Here is a 25,677-nt window from a genome sequence, read left to right as displayed (position 1 = left end):
ATTTTTCTTGATAGTTCTACGCTTGTCGAATTTTAATATGGCATTAACTCTTGTGATATGTACAGCTGCAAATCAAGTTACTTTATTATTTTCAAAATATATTTCAGTTATAAATTGATATTTCAAAGTAATTTGTACTCACGGGTGTGGTTTCGGAGCCCATACTTTGGTCGGGATCCGGTGTCTGTAAAAAAAAAAAAAAAGTTCAAACAAATTACTTAAATACGCTTTGGAGTCTACTTAAAATACTGCAATTCTCTACTATACATAACTCGTCATCTTATTCAATGTAACAATTTACGTTATGACTGAGTATTTGATGCTCCGTATGTTTATACAATAGACATTACGAAACGAATAGTTTTTTTTAATAAACATATCAAGATATTTTTTTTATAAAAAATATCAATGAGCAATAAAGATCATATGTTACAAATGGTAGTGACAATGAACTAGCCCTATACAGTGTATGGTTGTATCTTTAGATCGCGTACTTATTTTAATTTAATTTTTTCAAGGGTCCCCTGTAAGCTCGCGTCCCCATATAAACGTAGTTTCGTTCTAATTTACAAGCAGCACTACGGATCAAAACGCAACTTTGAAACTATAATGGGAGCAGCCATTACGATGTTTATAACTAAGTAGTTATGGATAAAATAAAATGTAACGCAGGTGGTAGGACCTTGTGCAAGATCCGCCCGGATTGCTACCACCATCTTGCTCGCTAATCCAGCCGTGAAGCAGCAGTGCTTGCACTGTTGTGTTTTGGCGTGGAGAGTAAGACAGCCGGTGAAATTACTGGCACGTGAAGTATCCCATCTTAGGCCTCTAGGTTGGCAACGCGTCTGCAATACCCCTGGTGTTGCAGATGTTAATGGGCGGTGGTGATCTCTTACCACCAGGAGACCCACTTGCTCGTTTGCCATCCAATCGTATAAAAAAAACGTAAAAAAAACAATAACGAATTTCCATTTCTCATACAAAAAATAAAATTAATGTGATTTTATTCTGTTACATTTTATATAAACCAAAAGTAATTATGAGCGTCAAAAGAGCTGCTCCCATTATAGTCGCAAAGTTTTATTTTGTTTCATTGTATTGTTTGTAAATTAGAACGAAACTAATTTTATATAAAAATGCGATCAGCGGCGAGCATACTGGCGACTCTTAAGATGTAAGAGACCATAGTCCAAAGTTTTTTCTTCTTAGTCGGACACTCTTGTCAGAGTGGTCGTGGTTGCGCAGACGAGGTACACGGAGAGATGTTCGGTGGGTTGCAGACTTTTTCGAGGACAGCCCTCTTAGCAATGTGCCTCCATTTCTGCCGGTTAGAGGCGTTGCGAGTACACTGGACCATGGTGGACTCAGTAGCTTTTTTAATCAGGTCAGTCCAGCGAGTTGGTGATGGGCCGCGTGCCCTCTTGCCTTCCACCTGCCCCTGGAACCACCAATCTCTCCATTGAGTGTTTTATATAGTCAAATTAATACCTCTATGCATTCCTGAAAAAAAAAAGATTCTTGACAGACGGATAGACCTAATGTGATCCAATAAGGGTTCCTTTTTTCCCTTTGAGGTATCCCCAAAAACGTGTAATATCTAACCCAATAGCAATAAAATTTCACACATAACTCCACTACACAAAAAATCACCAAGACGCAAAGTATATATCGAAAGCACGGAACGTCTGGAGAACAACACCCCACAGGGGGTGGTTTAGTCCGCAGGCTGGTGAGCAACTCCCAGATGAGTCGGGCAGGCTGCCGAGACCGGCTCAGCGGTATTCTATGAGCATTCTCCACCTCCCTCGAAAAAAAAACCAATAGCTATCTGAAAATACTTTGTCCGTCTGTCATAGTGCCGCGACACGCACTCCGGTGGAGCATGACGTAGTGAATAATCGAATTGCGAGAGCGAGCTCTTACTAGCCGGCCGGGGAGCAGAACAACAGGCGGTGACTCAGGACAAAGGCGATACGCTTTCATGAATACTACAGCGCCACAGCGCCATCTTTTGGCTCATAACTGTTCTCTCTCAAGTCAAGTCAGCTTGCCCAATTACCAATTTGATCATACAAAATGTTGTATAATACGTGTTTCGTATTTAAAAGTTGACACGTGTGTAGAACTAAAGTGGCAGAGAGAATTCATATAAAGCAAAGGTAAATAAGTATAAAAGGCTACTCTGGCCTGTGCGTAGAAAAGGTGTTAACTATTGTAAAGGCTAGGAAGTAGCAATATTTTGGCCATTCAATGCGTACACATACAGAAACTCCTCCGATACGATTTAATTCAGGGCATCAGGAAACCTAGAAGAAGATAGATCCTACGGTTAAAAAATCTGATAAGTGCTTGGATCGAAATGAGCAAACTGTTCCGTACGCCCATCTCCAGGATCAGAATATGATTGCTGACCTCCAGAAATAGACGGCAGGTACTGCGAGAACACACCTGTATATGCTTTTTCTATTACAGAGAGTGTTTACATTTACTTATTACCCGTATTAAAATCGCTCTCCGCTCATCCATTGCTGCGCTGACAGCAGGCGTGACACTCGAATCGTCCTCGGACGGCCTTAATTTAATATACAACCTTCGCAAACTTTCAGGGAACAATTTACATCGTGCCGTTTCGGAGGGCAAAGAAACAACATTTACCGTACTGCCTGCAGCGAGTAATAAAAACAACTGTCGAGAGCCCTTTTGTAGTTTGCCGACGCGCAAAGGGCCAGTCAAGTCGTGAGTTTGTTAATCTAGTCGCGTTTAGTTATAAGGTTTGGTGCTAATTTTTAGTCTTTTTTACCCATTAAAAGCGTAGACTCAATAATAGTGAGGGTGTGTAAGTGTGTGTGTTTTTTTCCTTTTTACATATGGACAATCATAATTTCACTTGTTTTTTTTTAAAGATGGCATTTTAGCAGTTTTTTTTATTATTTAAATATTTATTCGGAACTATCCGTACGTAAAGGACATTTTAATATATTCATAAATATCGTCGCGTGTGTAAATTAAGTGGAGATTCAAGTTTTCATTTTTAATTTTACATCAAAGAATTTAACCTTTAATTTTACACAGACCTGTCTTTCAATTTGAAAGTTTTTATTTTTTTATGAGCAAAGAATCGAAGTTTCCTTGAAGCAATAACAAAGATATGACTGCATACTGTACGTGTATGTACTGTACGTATATGTAATCTACGTAGTATCTATGCGTTACACGCGTACGCCGCTGTAAGTACATATTTACATGACAAACAAGCGCGATATTGAAGCATTCTCATCGCCCATGTAACGCATCAACGTTAGGAACTTAGGATTCCGCATTGGAAAGGTAGTAACTGATCACCCTTATTAATTTGTCGATTGAAGATGAGTAGCGAACCTTCATGATGATTCTTTTTACCCAACTCCTTCCGAAACCTTCAAATTAATTCCTTTCTCGGTCCATCTTATCCTGTCCACTTCGTCAACATCCCATCTCAAATGTTTGCAGTCTCTCTCTATCCCTTTATCCCCACAGTCTACCCACTATGAATAACTTGCTATGCTATATAGCTCTTCTTCTTTCAAGTCACTACACACACTCTTGACAGAGCGGTGGTCGGTTGAGAATCACTAGTGAATCTTTATGACGTCTTTAGTAGGGATAATAGAGTGGTAGTTTCCTTTGTCTTCCAGTCTGCAGTGCTGGGGTCCATAGTTCGTTTTTTGTCTTAGAGAGCACTGCTGCCCACTTTAAAATCAATTTTCGCATACAAAAACTGTCATTTGATTGTGTTCGCGAGTGTCAGAAACATTAGACAATACGGCCGCCGGTCTCTTAGTCGCCTTTTACGACATCCACGGGAAAAGATGGCTCCGTCTTATTCTAAAACCAGGCAGAGCACGGACTCCGAGTACCTACCTAACTGTTGCCAAAACTATGTAGGTAACTCATCGAATTTGCCTCAATTTACAAAACTTGGGTTTTGAGAAAATATGCAGCAAACATCTGTTTAATTAAAATAAGATCCATTTACGAGGGGCATGTCAAAAGCTAATTGGATCGATACTATTACTAACTGTGATGTATAGTGTTTGTGTTGGACGCATCGCCTCCAATCCCCTCTGGTGTTGCAATAGTCCATGAATGACTCTATTTACCATCTGGTGACCCATTTGCTTCCTTGCCACCATGTTTTATAAAAAAAACAGGTAATTTAACAAAAAAGGCGTCCTTTATACTTATTAAAAATAACAGCGCGACATCAATCTTCCAGGCGTCCCGAGTTCCAAGCACGCCCATAAAAAGCGAACGGCAAAACAAAACGGGGATCAAATGATCTGAACACTCAGGTTTAAGTACCTCCCGCTCACGCCATTAATAGAGCACACATATTACGAAAGAGGTCAATATTATCGCAGGCGCGGGGAACAAAATTGAAAAGTGTGTCGGAGCGGAATCCCGGGCACCATTCTCGTGCGTAACGTTATTGGATTATGAAATAGAAGCTCTTGCCCGCGACTTCATCCACGAATTCATTAGATCGAAAGATAATTTATTTCTCAATGAAAATCATAGATTATATTTCGGATATATCAAAAATTAAGGGTTTTACAAAAAGATCTTCAACTTTCGCAATCCTGCTGGGAGCTCAGCTGTTTTTCGAGATAAAAAATATCCTTCGTGTAAATCCTGATTATGAACTTACGCCCGCGATTATAACTGTGAAGAATTCGTTTATCGCACGAAAATTGCGTAGTTCCCGCAATTATACAATTTCCCTTGATTTAAACTATCCTATGTTAGGACATAGGACCTGAGAAGACTCAGAGCGTTTTCAGATTATCCTATCCGATATCGGTATCCGCCGGTATTTATCGGGGCGAGTAAAATGTATGAAATAGTACCTGACTTTCAGATTATCCGATCCAATATCGGATCATATTTCAAACATTTTACTTGCCCGTATATCGTATCGGCGTCCGATACCGATATCGGATCGGATAATCTGAAAAAGCTCTCAGGGTCTCAAATTATCTCCACCAAATTTCATCACGATCGAGTACCTCAAACGTCAAAGCGTATGAAGCAAACCAACTCACATTCACATTTTATAATATTAGTTAGGATTAGGATAGATCTGCTGAATTTCATCTGTTTTACCGTGAAAGAGTAACAAGCATACACAATCACAAACTTTTGCATTTATAACATCAGTATGATTAGTACGAAAATTAAAACCCTCATAAAAACAAATGCAAATCGTTATAGGAGCCGTTTTCTTCCCTTATCTCGCCTGAATGAAAATCACGACTGTCATGAGTAATTTCATCGAGCTGCACTGTTCTTCGATCAATTTCACGGGCCTTATGACAAAGTTATAAAGGGTAATTTAATGCAAGCCCGGGAATTTCTGAAGTGTACGTTACAATGGCGGTTATGCTAAATTCATTCGTAGACTTTGCCGTACCGTTTGGGCGCCAAATGTGCGATTTATTCAAGTAACAGTAGCTCCCCACTGCACAAACATACAAGTGATTTAAAGGCGAGCTACTTGCCTTGCTAGTTATCGCGAGCTTTGTTCCCTCAGCGATGGATGTTAATGTTAATTTTGAGTCCATTGTTACCGATGAGTTGAGAATTAATTTACAATGCAAGCTGCACGGGGCTCTGCACTTCAATAATTCAATGGACAAGTTTAAAATGTATTTAAAATAAAAGTTAAACAAAGATCTCAATAAATTGATTATAAGTAAAAAAACTATGAATAAAAAACGAAAAAGATAACCAAGTTAAGTCTAGACAAGAACTCTGTTAAGTAACTTACAGTCGGGACCCATTCAAAATCGTGAATCACCATTAGACTTGTTTTTACTTGTTAGTTTATTTTAAAGCTGTCGAGGTATAATCGTCGCATTTATAAATTTTATTATTGCTATCTCATTTCTCATTAACGGTTTTATTTCTCTCTGCCGACAAGACTTTGTATCCGGCCACTGCTACAGTTTTGTTTCCAAATTTAAAATAGTATCGTTTCCATCTATAAATAATTGAGCATCTAAACGTTGCCATTTAGAATAAAAAATTGCCCAATTATCCAAAAATTTGAATATTTTAATATAAATAACAAAGTATTACGAGGCATCGTTTTCGTTTAACCTAACGGCATTCACAGCAAAGCAAACTTGCCAACGTAAATTAAAAGTAAGCTTACAGAGCAGATAGAGCTGCCCGCAAGCGTAATAAACCGTCGAAATTGCCGTAAATTTCGATAGTTACCGTATTTAGAGCTGATTTACCGGTAAATTACGGCAAAACGTCCATGTTTAATAACGAAGCACCTCGGAGACGAAACTTATTCTCGGGGCGCATATGTATAAGAATAAGAATAATTTAATAGCTACTCGCAAAAACAGTTTTATAGTACACTAGCCGTTGCTCGCGACTCCGTTCGCGTTGTATTCGTTTATCGCTATTCCGCCGAAACTACGCAATTTTCCGGGACTGAAACTATGTGTATACTGAATTTCATCGTATAGACGTTATGAAGTAACAAACAAACAATCAGACTTACAAACTTTCGCATTTATAATATTAGTGAGATAGTGAGATAATTACAAGTTATGACAAAACTAAAAATAAAAATTAAAAAAATAAAAGCAAGTTTTTGCGAAGTCGCGAAACGGTGCCAGCTTAGCATAGTAAGTCTTCCAGTGCTTTGGGGATGATTTTATACTTTAGGTACGAGATGAAACGCTCACATTTACAGGTTAGCCAACATGACGTATGTTTGCGTCAAAAAAAAAACGTATCGGTGGAAAAAAAAATTCAAACGAGCCGTGCCAATTAGAAAATGATAAAGTATAGAATTGGAAACCTGGACCAAAATCTACACAATATACTTATTGGTAAAATACTAGACTGTTTGTGATCGAAACGTCGAGATAATTTTAGCAATAATTTGTGGCATTTATGTGTCCCGGCTGTACTAATACGTATAAAGCAAATTAATTTAGCACACCTTTTTGATTTTTTTATAAGCCTGTGATAATGTCCCACTTCTGGGCAAAAGCCTCTTCCCCAGATTTCCAACTCGCCCTTTTTTCACTTGTCTGGCCAGTCGCTGGAGACCGCGTCCAGGTCATCCCGCTGTCTTTGCCTTGGCCTGACCTTTTACAACTTAAAAAACAGGCGTGACGTAACCTATTATTTGTACAAAATTGTTGGTAGTTGCGTGACTGTCACTTATTAGGGCTTGAAGTCGGACATCCCTAATCACTGTCCGGTGCCAAAACAAGATAAGCCAAGCATTTGAGGAGACAACGGAAGCTCATATGACTTCTGGGGGATATTCCGACAATTGGGAATATTCATGGCAAGGCACACAAGTTTTCTCTGTAACAATTTAACGTGATACTTATATAACGAATGACGTTAAAATCATCAATATATAAGTAATTCAAAAAATTAGCAAGACATAAGCGAATGAAGTTTGTATTCCATTTCTTTCTCGAGAAATAAATTTGACATGGACTTTCTGATGCTGTCGTAGCATATGACGTCATATTCTATAACGGATTTTTCTGTCTTATTGACAATCGTTTTGTTGGATAAGTAGGTAAGGTACTGGTTAACACGGTTACACTTTTTTCATTCTTCCCGTATAATTGTCAATTTTATTTATGAGCTTATAAACTCACGTTTAATAGATGTTTTAGCTTAGAAACAATGTATAAGCACATACTTAATCCACCATCTTCTCAATACATGTACGTACAATAGCTACTGTCCGCAAGAATACCATAATTTTAACCCCTAACATGATACGCATCCCCAAGGAAAGGATAACTGAATATAATATTAGTGCAGAGTAAATCGACCCTCTGCACTACCCAGGTTTCTCAAACCCTTGCAGTGCGACCCTTAGCAATCGTGTTTGATTACTTGGAATTAACCTGGATTAATTATTTCTTCTAATAATAACTTTTGTTAACTATTAATTAATTCCGATTATAATCCAAAAGAGGACAATAACAAAGATGAAAGGCGTCAAATTTCGGGAGTAAATGAAGCCAAGACGTCACGCCGTGCTAAAAAGTATCGCACGGTGTGACTGACACGGAGTAAATTGAAGTGTAATTTGCTCATATTATTATGGAAGTAAACAAAAGCCAAAAGGGAGTCATTTGTATGTCCCTAACGAAGGTAGTTAAGTACCCGGCGATAAAGATTGCACATCGATCATTGAAAAGAGACAATTGGCTGCTTACGAAGATTTCCGAACACTGGCGGCCGCTCATCAATTATCATATTTATTAAGTGACGTTGACACATTAATGACACGTAAACTTCGGATATCTAGAAGGAGGATAGTTCCCTCTTTTTCCTAAAGATGCCATCGTAAAAAATTTAAAGTTGGAGGATTTTCAACAACTCTATAAATGCGTCCGTACTCTATTGCATCTGTACAACGACTGACAAGCGTTACATAAGTAGTATGTGACAACGCTCTACAAAGCCTAAATTAGCCAAGTCTCTTTCCAAAGACCGATGTGCAATCTTCATCGCCGGGTACTGTACAGTTTTTTCTCGCCCTTTTCAACTTGAGTTAAAATTTGGCATAACACCTTGAAACTCAACTCCCCTGAGTAGATAATAATCGAAGTATTCAATTTCGCGACAAAAATCCTCCTTGAAGGTTTATTAACAATTGTGACAGATGGAGTTGACGTTTCATTAGTTATTCCCGTTTGCCTGGCCCCAATTAAGTCATCAAACAGAAAATTTAAAGCCTCCATCCATTATCAGGATCTTGGTTCGAATTCAGCGACTTTGAAATGTCGAAAACATGTTTTTGGGGACAGAATTAGACATGAAAATACGCGGGTACCTAATAGAACTTTAGTTGGTACTCACATAAAAATATCAGGGATATTATTCTTTCTCTTATCTATAATTTACTTGCTGTTTCCCAAGAGTTTGTCTGTGAAAAATTCGTTTATCGCCTGCCTGTGGGAACTACTTAAACAATTTTCCGTTGTCCTTCTTTTCTCAGTGTTTCAAACTATTTCAAATTAAGCGTAATAGTGTGAGAAACGAACAAACATATACACTTTCGCTTTTATAATATTAGTTGTTATAGGAGACCTACTGATGATACCTATGGTGTCTATAAGCAATTTAGAAAAGTTTAATTAAATCCCACTCTTTACTGTTAAAACCTTTAGTTTCTTCTAGTTTGAAGTTGGTGCCTCAGCACGAGCCAGCAGGAGTAGAACTAAAGTCGTCTACCTGTTCTATTGTACATATTGGGCTTCAATCACTCCTGCTGGCTCGTGCTGAGGCACCGACTTCAAAGTAGTAGAAAATTATTTTCAAGGTTTTTGTGTCGATTCCAATTTTTTTTTTTAAATCTCATGGTTTTTAGTGATTTGTAGCCAAAGTGCATCTCAAAACGATTACATTCAGCCAAAACCCGGCATAATTATATTATTTTATAACAGAGTACCGGTACCTACGGTCTTCTTCATCAGGTCCAGTTCACCAAGTGATACTTTCTGAATGGAAATACCTACTCAAGTTGGTGTTTAAAATATCAAAATCGCTATAGGTGTGCTTTTGAAATTTGAGGGTTGCTCTCGAAGCTCTCTAAAAACCCATCATCAGATCCTGACTTGGTGACAATGGGACCACCTCTGAAGTATGTCCTTTAGAACAAAAAAATATTTTTTTCGGAGTTATCGCGTAACAAGCACACCACCCGTGTGGTGTCGGGTTAGAATTACACCTCTCCATTTCTACCGTGGATGTCGTAAGAGGCGGCTGAGGATATAGGTTAAGGTATACCGTAGGCGACAGGCTAGCAACCTGTCACCATTGTACTGTTTTTGTCAAACTTAAAACCTATAATTGCTAAAAGTGGCTCCGAAGCGGTAACGTTTCGTTTCTGCCAACCCCATGTGGGAATACAGGCGTGATGTTTGTATGTGTGTATTGTATTGTAAGTATATAAAAACAATGCATCTACAATCTACTCGTGCTTTCTTACCATTCATCTGATGACACAGACTTTTTTTTATGAAATTTAGTAGCAACCGCTGCCACTAAATTTCACAAAAAAAACTCTGATTTACATTATAATGTGCACATACTCGTAGTGTAGAATAAAAATAAGCAAATGAATACAGGAAAAGTCTTAAACCTCCGGAGCTTTCACCTTTTCGTCCTACATACTAGCCGGTTCAAAGTAAATAAGAACTACCGAAAGTAAATATGTGAAAAGCGGGGTAACTTCACACATTCCCTAAGTGAAGGGGCCCTTTCATCCCTGCCTTGGGCTATGCCTATTTGTCCCTCCAGATCAGCTTTGATAGACTCCCAATACTACCCATTGTCCACGTCCATGATACATGTTACGTATTACAAAGAATACTAAAACTGCTGGACAGCTTTATATGACTTTGGATTTGTTCCAACGGTGCGTTTGTTTAGTGATGTGACGAATATTCGCATTCGGGTCTGAGAATGATCGTGCGAATATTTTAAGAATGTATTTTGCATGGAAAAGTTCAAATTATTTATGAATTAACCGTATACCTAACCTATTTAAAACTCATGACCATACAATATATTATTTGATATTCGTATCAAAACGTTCAGTCATAACGGTCAAGCAACATAATAACTTGAAGTTGACTGTTTTTTTTTTTAAACACCGAAAATCCGCACTTATTTAGCGGCACAAAATTTGGCCCACAGTACATACAAAATTACTTATTACGGCATACATTCGAGAGCCAGATGTTGTGCCGCTCAGTATATTATAAGTGCGAAAGTAACTGTCTGTCTGTCTTTTAGTAACGAGACGTAAATTATCCGAATGATACAATTTTCTTCGCAAATGTTTGCATAACTTATTTATAGCGGAATGTAGTATGTCAATTTTTTTTGTCATTACATTAGCCACAATAAGATCAAAGAACTAAAATAATTTCTTTGCTCACCCGCGACCTATTACGAGTATGATAGTTACGTTTATGCAAGATAAGCGCGGTCATGCACTTCCTTCACCTCCACACTGTAAGAAAATAACACACACTGTACACTGTAGTTCATTGATAATGGACCTCCGCAAGGTATTCCCTTGACTTGTCTAAAAATGTTTTGCCTAATTTCACTTTGTCTAACAACTTTTACTATAATGAATAGTTTGTCTAAAGTCAATTTGCATAATTTCATTATACATAATTTTTATTTTGTCGAATTTTCATTTTTACTAAGTGATCATTTGCATATATTGATATTATTTTATCGAAAATTCACTTTGTTGATTCTTATTTTAACTAATCATCATATAGCCGAATAACGTTTTAACTAATATCATTTGCATAACTCTTGTTTTGCCGATTATTATTTTATCGAAAACTCACTTTGTCGATTGTCATTTTAACTAATCATCATAAAGTCGAATAACGTTTTAACTAACATTGGATTGTCTAATATTCAATTATCATAATATTTGTTTTGCTTACTAACGTTATGCCTAATTTTGAAACCTAATGTTTATTATAAGATAAGGTCAATTAGGTAGGTTAAAATTGAAATAAATTAATCCATAATATTCTACTATTTTTTTATTTGGTTCAAGCAAATAACAATATTAAACATACAGGGAATAGGTACGACGACGAGCGAAGCGAGGAGGAGCGTTAGGTAGAACTGCGACCCTACAGTGCGCGAGCCGAGCGAGCGAAGCGAGCGTGCCGTGGCAGCGGCCGGCGAAGCGCCATAATCGACTTTGTTTTATAATACTAAACTTTTTAGAATTAACTAACGTTATCATTGTGTATTCGGATTAACCGTGATTAGAATAAATAAAATTAACCGACATTTATGTTAGACAAAATAAAATTATGTCAGACAAACATTATACGAAATAAATTTATACAAAATGAAATTATGCTAAATGTATGTTAGACAAAAAATAGTTACATCAATCAAACGTTATACGATATAAGTTTATATAAAATAAAATTATGTGACATGTATGTTAGGCAAAATATAATTATGTCAGTCAAACAATATATCAAATGAGTTTATACAAAATAAAAAATAGGTAATTTAAAATTAGGTGAAACAAAATTATGTAAAGTAAGTTGTATGTAAAATGACTTTCACTAAAATGAAAATTAGGTAAAATGAAACATTAGGTTAAGTAATATTAGTTTATCTAACATTAGGCAAACTGAAAATAGGCAAAAAGTTGTTAGGCAAAACAAGGTACAACCATTGTTATGATGGTCGATAAGAGAGCGCGACTACGGATCAGTGTGGCTGCTACGAAATTCAACAATCGAGTTCGTGTCGCACCGTCCCGCCGAAGCTTATTAATACGAGAATGAGTCCCTCTCATTACGGTACGATACCAACTTACATTTTCGAATTTCGTAGTAGCCCTGCGCTGTGTTATGAATAAAGGTAAATGAAGCGTTTCTATTGGTTCATGACGAACACACTCCTCGCAACTAGGGTTGCCAGATACATGCATTTCATTTCCGGGACAATTCGAGGGTTAGAAATAGGGTCGGTAGTTAAATATCAATTCAAGCACGAAACCAACTATTTTCTTCAAATTGACAGTCTTTACAATTGGTCGTTTTAAAAAAGTGAGCCCAGATTTTGTCATTAGGCAAGTCTTTTGGAAGGACCTCAAAAACAGTTCTCAGGCATGTGCATTCTGAATACAGGCCGGCAATGTTAACCGCAGCTTCAATTTTTAATATGGAAGGCAATACTGCTCTCGTAGTTGAAATCCGGGACATTAAAGTGTAATTCCTGGACATCGCAATTCATGTACCTGGCAACCCTACTCGCAACACATCTTCGCACATCTCTGGTGGAAAGACTTCCACAGTCATTCTTGTCTTCTTCTTCTTTAGCCGTTCTCAACCTCAAAGGTGTAGGCCTCCTTCAGCTTATGCCATCTGTTCCGGTCTTGAGCAGTTTCCAGCCAGTCTTTTGATATCGTCGTAAATATTACGTAAAAAGTAGAAATAAATTACCTAATTTACGTTATTCTTTCATTAACTTTAGTTACACAGCGTGGGAAATAATAAAAAGTTTTATGAAACCCGTTACACATTATTTCATTAAGGCCATTATTACTATAAGGACCGGTGCACACTTGTAAAAGTAATTTCGATGGTTAAATTTTTAACAGTAAAACACACAATCTATCATACAATCAGTTCATTCTTACTTTCTATTATCTTTAGATATTCATGTTAATTAAAAACAAACAAACACACAATCCACTAATATTATATACGCGAAGGTTTGTAAGTCTGTTTGTTTTAGGGTTCCATAGCCAAAATGGCAAAAACGGAACCCTTATAGTTTCGCCCTGTCTGTCTGTCTGTCTGTCCTTCCACGGCTTTGCTCAGGGACTATCAATGCTAGAAAGCTGTAATTTTGCACGAATATACCGGGTGTGGCCTGTAATTCGAGCAAAAAATTAAAACGTAGATCGTCCTCGTCAAACTGAAGAACATTTAGTTCAGCTACTTTTAAAAATAATGGAGTCTTTGAATTTTCCTTTTTTTCATACAAATTTAATACTGCTATCAATGTACGCCATCCTAGAACACAACTGACGTCGCCTGTCACGCTACTAACATCAAGCATTTTGCTTTACATTGCTTCTTCGAATAAACTTAAAAGTGTAATAAAAATTCTAAAACGAATTATTTTTAAAAGTCGCTGGCGTTGTTCAGTTTGACGAGTATGATCTACGTTTTAATTATTTGCTTATATTACAGGCCACACTGGGTATACGTAAACTATGCCGACAAAATGGTACTCGTACAACAAAAAAATCAAAAAAAAATTGTTTAGGGTACTTCCCATAGACGTAAAGTGGGGGTGATTTTTTTTTCTCATCCAACCCTATAGTTTGTGATATCGTTGGATAGGTCTTTTAAAACCATTAGGGGCTTGCTAAGACGATTTTTCGATTCAGTGTTTATTTTTGCAAAATATTCAACTTTAAAGTGCATTTTTTATTAAAATCGGGTGTCCCCCCCTCCCCCATTCTAAAATCAGAACGGGTGGGTGGAAAAATTTTAAAAAATTCAGGTTGATAATAAGTATATCAAACTTACAAGAAAAACTATAACGGTTAAGTTTTTTTGAGAATGATTAGTAGTGTAAGAGTAAATAGCAGCTTAAGGTATAAAATATACCTAAAAATTGAATACTGATTCCGTACAAAATACGAAATCCTTAGAAAAATAATGCTTAATTTTGTCGTAATGGTTACGGACCCTATTTCGGGCGTGTCCGACACGCTCTTGGCCGGTTTTTTGTTTTATTACCTCTTCACGTCAAAGCCGGTGAACTAATCTAGATGAAATTCGGTATACAGTTTGAATTTCGAGGAAGGACATAGGAGAGTTTTTATCCCGGAAAATTGCATAGTTCCCGCGGGATAGCGATAAACGAATTCTACGCGGACGAAGTCGCGAGCATCAGCTTGTTCTCGGTATAATATTAGTTTAAACATTTTTTTTCTTATTTTATCTCATATAAACATGAAAAGTATTTTATTTATTTATGCGAAGTTATATGTAAACCTACCCTCACAGGTGTGTATTAAAAGCAAATCTTTTGTACCTATTTACTAAATAACGCTGTTTACACTAAGCCGAGCCTAATCCGATCCTAGACATGACTAGAGCAACGTTATTAATGCACCTTTATTAAAGGCTAATCTTTATAGCCTACACGTAAAGTTTGTAGTTATATTAAGCTATTAATAGTTATATTAAACTTAATTAAGCCTGTTAAGGGTTCTTGGTTTGTCCGTGGCTGATGTTAAGGGTTAAAGAGGACATCTACGATAGTAAAAACAACTGCCAAGTGTGAGTCACTCCGATCACCGATGCGCTGGACCGACCAAGCGAAGGCTGCCGTTAATGGTACTTTCCTTTGTACTTTCTATGAATGACCCCTCTATCTAGTGTGTAGCAACTTAGAAGAAAAAAATAAAGAAACCCGTTATACATTTAAGAAACGTAAGCTATTAAGTCAATTAAGTTAGAGAGAGGTCTGTAGCTGTTAAGTATTTCTGGATGCTAAATCACTCAAAAAAAGCATAGAAATAAGCAAAGAAGTAACCTGTCCATAGTGGAAGAGCTACAGGTGAAGAAGAGGCTATCATCCATAGTGAGATCTCGTATCCTCCGATATTTCGGACATGTGACTCGACGTGGGGAGCACTCTATAGAGCGATTTGTGGCGCAGGGAAGGGTAAATGGGAAAGATCAAGAGCAAGTTCTCCCATGCGCTGGACTGACCAGATAAAAGCCCTAACAAATACTCTTCTCAACACTTGCGCCAGAGAAGCGACGGCCAGGGACAACCGGCGTACAATTGTTCGACGTGCTACATGAACGTGATCACGACGGCTCTGTCAAGTTTCCGTATCCGACAAAGAGAGAAGCAAGGAAGGAAATTCCAAAATTGACAGACGACAAACGGATCTCGTGACAGTAATTCTATTCACTCTCATTACTAATGTAAAGAATTCACCAAAAAACATTGTACTATGCCATCGTAAGTTCATTTGTGTAACCATATTACCCGATAGTGCCGTCGCATGTCTCCTTGGCATGGTAAAAGATAAGCGAATCACAAGTACATGGACACGTCAATTATTGGAATAACCTCGAGTGTATTTGACGCTGACTCTGTGTACTTGTACAATGTATATACGTGTACACGTGTGAACGTCAGGATGGTGTGCCTCTAATTTCAAAGGACTTAAAAAAAATAAAAGAGTGTTTAATATTACTTACGCTTTACGCTTATGCTCATCATACATCATTATCGCGGGAGCAAAAACAAATCAGTTAATGAATAGATACAACAGAATGACTATTTAGTAAAACGGATATATTCTGCCTACAAATTCTAAGCAACTCAGAAGTTAAAATTACGAGTTGAAATGTCGTTCCACAGAAGATTTTGTTTGACGGAAACTAACGTTGCACTTAGAGCAATATAATTTTGTATCGCGAACCTGTAATTCGGAATAATCCTTTATCCACAACTCCACAAAATAATCGCAAAAAAAAATATTTTTCAAAAAAACAACTCGAATCTTTCATGTCTATATCTTAGTACCCGCTAACTTGACGCTCTCCGAACGTGTCAAGCTGTATGTATACATGACTATGTATAATTAAATGGATAGTAACCGCTGTTAGTCGATTAAGCCACTTATTTTATTTCTTTAATATGAAATCGTTATTGACTTTTTGTGCGTTAAATGATTAATGAGTGAAGCCCTGTAATGAATCGGCATTTCTTCGCCGGAAATGAAATTAAAACTCGTATTATACCAACTCATTTGTTTGTATAGGAACGTATCAGAAAAGTAATGCAAGGTTTTCGTAAGTATAGTATAAAAGTTGGTTAAAAAATTTGCAAATAATTTTGCGACCACTTCCTAATATCCGATTATATGAAAGTTTAAGAGATTTCCACGGGAATTTTCGTTTGTTACTCCTTCACGCTAAATCTATGGTACATAGATAACTGGACGTTAGGAGTAACACATAGGTTAGAAAGAAAGAAATCATTTATTGCCACAAAAAAAAGTCGAAAAATAAAACCATACACTAAACCTAATCAGAAAACAGTTTTTTGTGGCAAAAGGAGCGGACTCAGCATTTGCTACGAGTGCAAGCGTAAGCCTGCATTGCGCAGCTGATTTTCAGGTACTTTTTGATTTTGTTAGGTACTTTTTATCTCCATATTGCTACAGGATATTGCCGTGGTGGCCGAGTGGTTTGACGAATGGCTTCTCAAGCAGAGGATCGTGGGTTCAAACCCCGGCTCGCACCTCTGAGTTTTTCGAAATTCATGTGCGGAATTACATTTGAAATTTACCACGAGCTTTACGGTGAAGGAAAACATCGTGAGGAAACCTGCACAACAAACCTGCGAAGGAATTCAACGGTGTGTGTGTGGGAAGTTCCCAATCCGCACTGGGCCCGCGTGGGAACTACTGCCCAAGCCCTCTCATTTCGAGAGGAGGCCTGTGCCCTGCAGTGGGACGGTTATAGGCTGGGATGGATGGATTGCTACAGGATGGGGATAAAATCTCGAAATTTCGACCAATAAGCTTAGGCCATAATGTTTGGGTCTGGTATTTTATACAACGTGTGACAATCATGCTGCATGCGGCGACTGCAAAAGTGTAAAGAACACGGTAGTCGGCCGCATTCGGCGAGCGACAGCTGCCACCGCCTTAATATGGCCGCCGCAGTAGACGGACAGACTAACGTAAAGGCGACGGTCGTTCGCCGAAGTAGTTTGAAGCAAATTCGGCGACCGCATTAGGTGAACGACGCAGTGTAATTGCCGCTTAAATTTTGATTAACGATAGCTTTAACTACTGAGAACCGTTTTATTGAAAAAAAAGTAACAATTAAGTACCTTTTCTAATGGCGTTATTATTATTTTTAATTTTCTCGAGCAGCAATGTAATGCAAACATTTATTTGACGTTTCAGAGAGGCAGCAAATGTCAGTGTCACAGGTTGTTAGCTTTGTTTCCGATACATTGCGTGCCGAATATTAATAAATGACTGTGTGAAAAAAATAATTTTTTTTACTAGAAATACTAATTTACGTTCTTTATGGCTTATGCTTTTAGCCCTTAAAATATATGTTTTACAAAGTTTTTTTATTAAATCCACGACATAATTGGACGACGTGCTACGTGACCACGACTGCTCTATCAAGAGTAGACCAGAGAGAAAAAAGAATTATTAGGAATAGGGATGCTGACTCCACCAATCAACTGACGTACTTTTTACGTATGAGCTGTCAAAACACAATTCTCCCATAGAGTCACTTGTTCGCCAACTCAATCAACTATTTATTTGTTTTAAAGCAACAAAAAATCTGATTTTGCAGTTAATCGAAAATTTATCTGGTTTTCAGGGCTATAATAAAGCGTTTTTTTTACTGGAGTCGTGTCTTCGAATTATTTTTTAATGGTGTCAACATCCCTATTATTAGGTTTCTGAGAAAAAAAAATTATTAGGAATTTAGTAACGTCTCTGAGCCACTGAGCCATGGCCCTTTTGCACTATTGCAGCGCACACAAACAACAGAAAAATGTTTACTTTTAAGTTTTTACGACTGTTCTTTTTTAATTTCTGTAATTTTGATTGTGCTATTTGTAGTAACAAATAAACGTTTTATCTATCTATCTCGGAATTTAAATGCAGGTTGCTAGTTGCTAATGGTTTACGTGTACGAAGCCAGTTATAATCATAATAACATAACACCTAAGAGCTCCGTGCCTTTCCTACAATGTTAACATTCCCTTAGTAGAAAACTATGTAGCCCATATGATTTATGTGGCAAAAATTACCGATATGCACATAAATATCAATCCATTGACGTTCTACTCCCTCGAGAAGTATTTTTCCGCGTATATCATTATTTGGTTCACCTTCCAACTTTTGTCTGTTAAAATAAAAGGTTATGATCGTAAAAATAGGAGCAGTCAGGTTTTTGGATTTCTATTAATATTATAAACGCGAAACTTTGTGATTATGTGGGATGAATTTTGGCAAGGACTTGCCGTTAGATGCTGTTAGCTGGAAGTTAATGTAAATATAGTAACTAACGCGAGACTGTACATAACTTTGTTCCCGCTGAAATTTTGAGAAATTTAATTAGGTTTAGAGAAATTTTAAACAAAATTTCAGCTTTGTAGGTCGAAGGATTTGAGTTAACTGACGACTCAGACAGGCAGGCAGTCCGGAGTTTGCATTTTGTTTTTAAGATGCTCATTTGTATCATAGTAGCCAAGTGGTCTGAGCAATGGCCTCTGAAACAGAGGGTCGTGGGTTCGAGACCGGGCTCGGGCCTCTGAGTTTAATAATAAAGTAATTAATGTGGCAAATTACATTTGAAATTTACTTTGAACTTTACGGTGAAGGAAAACATTGTGAGGAAACCTGGACGCACGTGTGAATAATATTACTTGAAGATCTCACTTGAACTCACAATTAAAAGACAGGAGCGAACTAGTTTCACATGTGAATAAACTCAATGACGTGTGTGAAGTTCCCAATCCGCAAAGGTACCGTGTGGGAACTACGACTAACGCCCTCTCAGTCTGAGAGGAGGCCTGTACAGTGATATTGGTACGTACATAGTTCGAGATGATGATGAAGCGTAACGTACCTAATAAAAATATATCCTCAGAAATATGAATAAATTCTATGTATGACGTCTTGTTAATCTTAATATGTTTGAAACCTTAATTATTATAATACAAACATATTTTCTTTGCTGTGAAAGTCTATAGGCGACTGGCAGAGAATCTCATAAGGTCGCAAATCTAACCTTTGGTAATGTAAAAAAAGGTGAGCAATATCTACCAAAAAATAGTTGTACAACAAGAGCGTAAAATGGGTTTTATGAATAACTTAAACACTCTGCTTTTCAGTTTGATTGCGAGGAAATTAAGCAGCAACAGTGTAAACAAATATTAATTCTAGGAACATTTAATTTTTCATTTCATCTATATGTATTAATTTATTACATTTTCGTTGATGTCTTATTGTAAAATACGCACAATAAAGGGTTTATTTTACCTATTTTTTTGTTCGTGGCTGTTGGCGCTTGATTGCCTTGGTCTTAGACAAAGATTTTACCTTTATGCACTAGAGCATAAAAAGTAATTTTATGTTGTCTACAGCCATAAATACGAAGTACCTATACGAGCATGAGAAGTGAAAAAGTTCTTTTCGACATCACATGACAAATAACTTTGTAAATATCTTTTTCTACGCAAAAAATATTTAATTTAATAAATCACAGTAGACAGGTGTCCGAATCGGCTTGTATTACTGTCGCAATATCATTTAGCCTAGGGTTGGCAATTCGAAGTGAAATTCTTCAGCCAATACATAAACTCAAACACACACTAAACATATTACATACATTTTTAGACTTCAAGTGCCGACCAAGCACCATTTTTAACCGACGAAAAAAAACGGAGGAGGTTCTCAAGTCAACGACGCGTATATGCGGGTCAAAAAGAATTGTCAAAATCGGACTACTCTGTAAAAAGTTATGCGTGGAGTTTTTAGTTTTTAGTCCGATTTTGATAATTTTTTTTTCATTGTAAAGCGTACCCCGAGGGTGGTCCCATATAAATTTGGAAAAAAAAATCTTACCCTAAGGCTAGGAAAACAGGGGATGATTGATTGTTCAGTTATTTATTGTATGTAATGTATGACCAACCTTTTTACAGAGTTGCCCGATTTTGATATTTTTGTTTTTATAAGACAGGGTATACCTTGAAGTTGGTATAATATAAATTTGAAAAAAAATACCCCAAGGGTGGGAAAAAGTATTAAGTAAAAAAAAACTTTTTAACAAAAAAGAAGGTAAGGTAAGGTTAAAAAACTAGTACCTAGGTTAAGGTTAAATAAAAAAAAGGTTTATTATTTTTTGCTCTTTCGTTTTTTCGGCGGTTTAATTTTTTTTGTTATTATTATTATATTATGCTTATAATTAGTGATTATATGGTATAATTAATATATATTTTTTTTACATTTACAGCGCATTGGTATAAACAGTAATGCTGTAAACTGTTTATTGGTTAATAAATAAATAAATAAATATCATGGGACAATTGACACCAATTACAATTACAATAGTCCCAAACTAAGCAAACCAAAAAAGCTTGTACCCTTGTATTGTATTGTATTGTATACTACACTATGTAGACTATGGGTTAAATGATTAAATGATAATCATGAATAAAGATCACTAATTATGCACTGTAAAACAGTGAAAATGTTCTTACACTGTTTTACGGTACAGTATAATGTTTTTTAAAAGTTGTAACTAAATAATTTCGATTCACACATATTTTATTCAGCAATAGAAGGTTAAACAAGTTGGTTTAAAATATTATGTTTTTGTTACCCTTATGTTTCACATCAATGTCACTCGTCAAGTTTGTGGATTTCTAAATTTAACCTTTAACAATCTGTGAACTTATAATTGGTATGAATAAAAAAACTTTACAGAACCTGTTCGACTTATAGTTTCTGAAACAAACTATACCGCGACGACGCGCGTGGATGTCACAATGACACCTGTACAACATACGAACTAAACTTTCACTAAAACTGATACGAATATAAAGGCACCGAATCTGCTTTGTATCACATAAAAACATATGACAACTCGACAGCCCTATTTGTAAGAGCATACATTATTTGTTTTGCAGAATGTGAGAATTTATATCATTGGGTCGGCGGGTCGCCGTCGAGCGCCATCCATCTCGGCTCACGGCTTGTGTAAATCACGACAAACATGCATTTTACATGTATATACAAGCTATATGTTTCGCGGACAATGTCCAAAAATACGGACGAAATTTTGATGGGAAGTTTTTGCCAGCCCTGATTTTGCTTTTTTACCGTATCCCGAAAAAAACATGCTGTTTAAAACGTCTCGAGTCTCGATTGGGATGGAAGTAGTGAAATTTCATAAACAGCCAAGCCTAACAGAGTAAATTTGGCTAAAATCTGACCTGCTGTGGGATTCCATGTAACTTGTGCAGTTGACAATATTGTAAAGAAAGAAAGAAAGAAAGAAAACATTTATTCGTGACATTACATGACGTGACATTACATGTTGTAGGAGTCATAGTTACCTACTACTAAGCACTTGATATTGTTCCTTTTAGTTTGATTATACACCAACAACGGCCAATTCATATTTACAAACATCGAAACTTAAATAAGAAATATTTCCGTTCTGGCTATCTAATAATAAGAGTAATCTCGTCGTCATTTTCTTCGAGTACCAATGCGTCCATTTTTAACCTAACTACACACAGATATCTAATTAACTAAATTACAGCACTCGTTAGTACAATGTAATTAATTTTAAAGCAGCAATCTCAGCAGTACGATGCTTCGTTACAGATTGAGCCGGGAAAAAACATCTGGCTTTTAAGCCATATTGGTGTTTCGCGATTTTAACCCAAAAATATGGCTTTTCCTACTGAATCAAGAGCACAATCGAACCGAGTTTAAAAAAATTACAGATTTGTTACGTTTTTTTTTTTCATACGGGCGTAACAAAACGGAGTCAAAAAATACTGTATGAAAAAATGGGGACATTTTTTTAAACTATCGGAATCGATTGTGCTCTTGATTCTGCGTAGGAAAAGCCATATTTTTTCAAAATTGAAAAAAAGAAAGGGTACATCTGTACACGAAAACGCCGAACCCCAAATAGTAATGAAGTAATTGATTCATTTTACCTTACGTTCCCATTACCTTCCGTTCTGCGAGGTAGCTCGGGCAGTGTTTCCATTCATTCTTACATCTTCATAAAAGCCAGCTAAAATTCACGCTACCCACGTTAGTTCAAAGGATTTTGCTGGACGCTTCCTTTCGCATTATATGTGTCGACCATCCATCAAGCTACGCAAAGTACTTGCAACGTTCTTAAATTTACATACGTATACAGGAACATGGTCGTATGTAAATAATGGCGCGAATGAAAATTCATCCTGCAGTTTTTGAGCATAAATTCCCATTCTGACTATGCTAAAATTTACGTGTAGGACTTTGAAACAATTTGCACGTTGACAGTTTTTTATTTTTTCACTATCAAACGTGCCCAATTCACTCGCCGCGTTGCCGAGTTGAACAGCGATGGGCAACCTTTGCACAAGAAACGACCCAGAGCGGGAGTCAAGACCTCTCTGACGAAGAGCGCGCCCCACTTCTTTAAAAAAAGTTCTTGCCTCGTAGCCCCAACAACCGCCAATGGAACAAACATATAGTTTGCAAGTGAAATTGTCATTATTCGTCATCTCTCGTATTGAATCACAAATTTTGTGAATATCATCTCGATGCTAAAGCAAAAATAATAGCCTCTTAAAAATTCGGCTGTCACGATATTATGTTTATCTTCGTCGAGCGAATAACATATTATTCATGCCAACTGTCCTGAATGACAAAAGCACTACTTCCAAGCGTACATTTTTATATTGCCTATCGGGATTAAATTTATGGTAGTTTCGAATACATTTACGTAAACATATTCAGCTCAGATGACAGTAGAATAATCAGATGGTTTTACAGTACATTGCAGTCTTACATGACCACTATCAATCCTTTTTTGATCACCATATCTTGTCTTATCTATACTTAGTTACAAAGACCAAACTAAAAAAGGCTGGACTTGGCAGATTTCTTGACTATTCTAGAGGAGCTAAGAAAGGATTTTTAGAAATACTTTCGGGATAAGGAAATAATCTATGAACTTTTAGGTCATTAACATATCAATGACCTAAAAAGTAACGCCGAAATTATTATTTTTTCTTTCATAGGGGAGAAGTCGTGGTCTAAAGCAAGTCATAATCTATGAAAAAGACGATATTTCTAACAGCGGCAAAACCATTGTGTATCTTCTACATTTAAAATTCAATACACTATAGTCCATGTTTTAAATATGACTTACAGTGCTTAGGATGTGTGATGTACGGGATCCGTCTCAGACTGAAATAATAACGTATCTAGAACATGTTTGTATTACACCGACGGTTCGATGGTAGCTTTTACTTTCGCAGATCGAATGTGAATGTTAGTTTTATTGAATTACGTAACAGTACATAAAAAATCTTATAGGTATACCTTAATTTCTTTATTCTTTGAATACCCATTTTATTCCTCATTTGCAAATTTTGCAATGCGAAAAAAGAGAGAAATTGAATTTTTTAAAGTGTGCTTTATACTCAAAATTTTTCATTACCTACTTGACTAGAAATTACTGCTGCAATGTGCAAGTTACCCATTGTTCCCAAAAAGAGGAAATATTTTCTGAATTTTCGGAATTTCCTTTTTTTTAAATAATAGATTCTTTCTGGCACTGAATTTTTGCTAATCAAGATAGTTCTTGCCTATGTCTCTGCTTGAGAATAATCTCGAGCGGCCAAGCATCCCGCACGATTTATTGTTTAACCTAGTACAATCACTAACAACTAGCTGTAAGCTAATAACGTGACGTGACAAGGGTGTCAATGCGGCAGTAATTCCGATCGGGACGTGGCCGCGGTGACAAACAGTTCTGGAGGTGCCGGATATTCCCAATTTCCGAGTCGGCGCACCTCCGTGGATTTATGTCGCTGGGAGATGGATGATGGCGCCCTATTCTGGAGTATTTTAAATTTGGGACTGCTCTCATTTTGTGTAATTTTTTCCTACTACCCTGTAATTTTTATGTGATTTTTTTCTTTGACTTCATATGTTTTTTTTTGTAATTCTTTATTTTAATTTGTTTACAAAAAAAGGACTTTCTGCCAAGTTTCTTGCGACGCATTCTTCTTGGCAATTATGGTCTTTCCGAAAGCGATAGTAGTTTAGAAAAGTGACGTATAAAAGTGCACTTTGAGGTTTACTTGCAGAATAAAAGTTTTGATTTTGATTTTTGTGTAGAACTTACTCTAGAAGTTTTTGGAATAATATATGACGACAAAGTTTGGAACAAGATACTAGCGCAGAAATCTTCCTAGAATAGATGCCTCCAACATCATAACATCATAAAATCAGGCATACCCATACTCATAGATGCAAACCTGCGCGAGAATGACAATTCTTTATTCATCACATTACGAGTACATCAACATTAAGTTGCGACCGAGGAAGTTCTACGACAAGTCAGTCAAAAACAAAAGCTTTTGTAAACTATCAAGAAAAAGATTCAGGAATTCGAGATTATGGCCTCCTAACCAATGATTATGATGGGAAAAGTTTACGGGAAAAGAAAAGTTAGCTACGAAAAGAATTGGTAACGAAAAGTCAGAGTGGACACGGATACCGAGTGCCGCAGAACTTTTTAGCCTCGCAAGGAAGTAACTCAAACATGCTAAACTGAATTCTAACCTTTACTAGTTAGAGAAACGCAAGGTTTACCTAAAATCACACAAGACTAGTTTGATTTTAGTATCTGTGCCACAAATTACTATGCCATAAATACAAACTAGGGTAATTTTTTTATTGCATCGACTAGTAAAGTCATTAAAACCGATGCGATTCAAATATCAGAAACCGAACTAAACATTCCAAAGCTACGACCAGCTCCACCCAGTCAAAATAATCAGAATAGCGCCCCACTCCTGTCCGCATAGGCTGTAAGCCCGGGATTCGACCAAAACTGGCATTTATGAAAAAGGCCTAATAGACTAGTTGTCAGCGCTTAATCCGACACGTAAATATGAATGCGGAAAAATGTGCCGCCGGGGATTAAGGGCGGTGAACATTATTAGATAAGGGTTACGCACGCACTGCGCGAGGTGTTTGAACTTTTAGAGATATAATAAATACTTAGCACCTGGCTGAACGAGCTTCGCTCGGGTATGTATTATAATACCGATAAACGAAAGACCGAATTTCACAAGACCTATGGACGGAAGGCCGAATATTAAAACGTCGAATGGATATATGACCGAAAGCTTGAATATGCGTTATGCGTCGACATTTCAACTGTAGGTATTATGATTTGTCGGTCTTATAATACATACCCCTTCGGTCGAAGTTCCTCTTTGAAATACAGTTTTCTTTTATATGAAACAACAAAACTT

The 25,677-nt window shown here is 36.8% G+C and overlaps 1 protein-coding gene across 6 annotated transcripts in view; it reads right to left on the bottom strand.

The window, feature by feature from the left end:
• Nucleotides 1–25,677, bottom strand: part of Lar (tyrosine-protein phosphatase Lar) — a 474,823-nt gene that overhangs the window by 393,389 nt on the left and 55,757 nt on the right. For all 6 annotated transcript variants that reach the window (XM_074091236.1, XM_074091242.1, XM_074091237.1 and 3 more), the window contains one exon: nucleotides 143–184. In XM_074091236.1, the coding sequence (XP_073947337.1) occupies nucleotides 143–184 (42 nt within the window). The remainder of the gene's footprint in view (nucleotides 1–142; nucleotides 185–25,677) is intronic.

Source organism: Choristoneura fumiferana, chromosome 8 (assembly GCF_025370935.1).
Source record: "Choristoneura fumiferana chromosome 8, NRCan_CFum_1, whole genome shotgun sequence".
In the NCBI taxonomy this organism is placed as follows: Eukaryota; Metazoa; Arthropoda; class Insecta; order Lepidoptera; family Tortricidae; genus Choristoneura; species Choristoneura fumiferana.
This window is presented reverse-complemented; position numbering and strand designations above follow the sequence as displayed.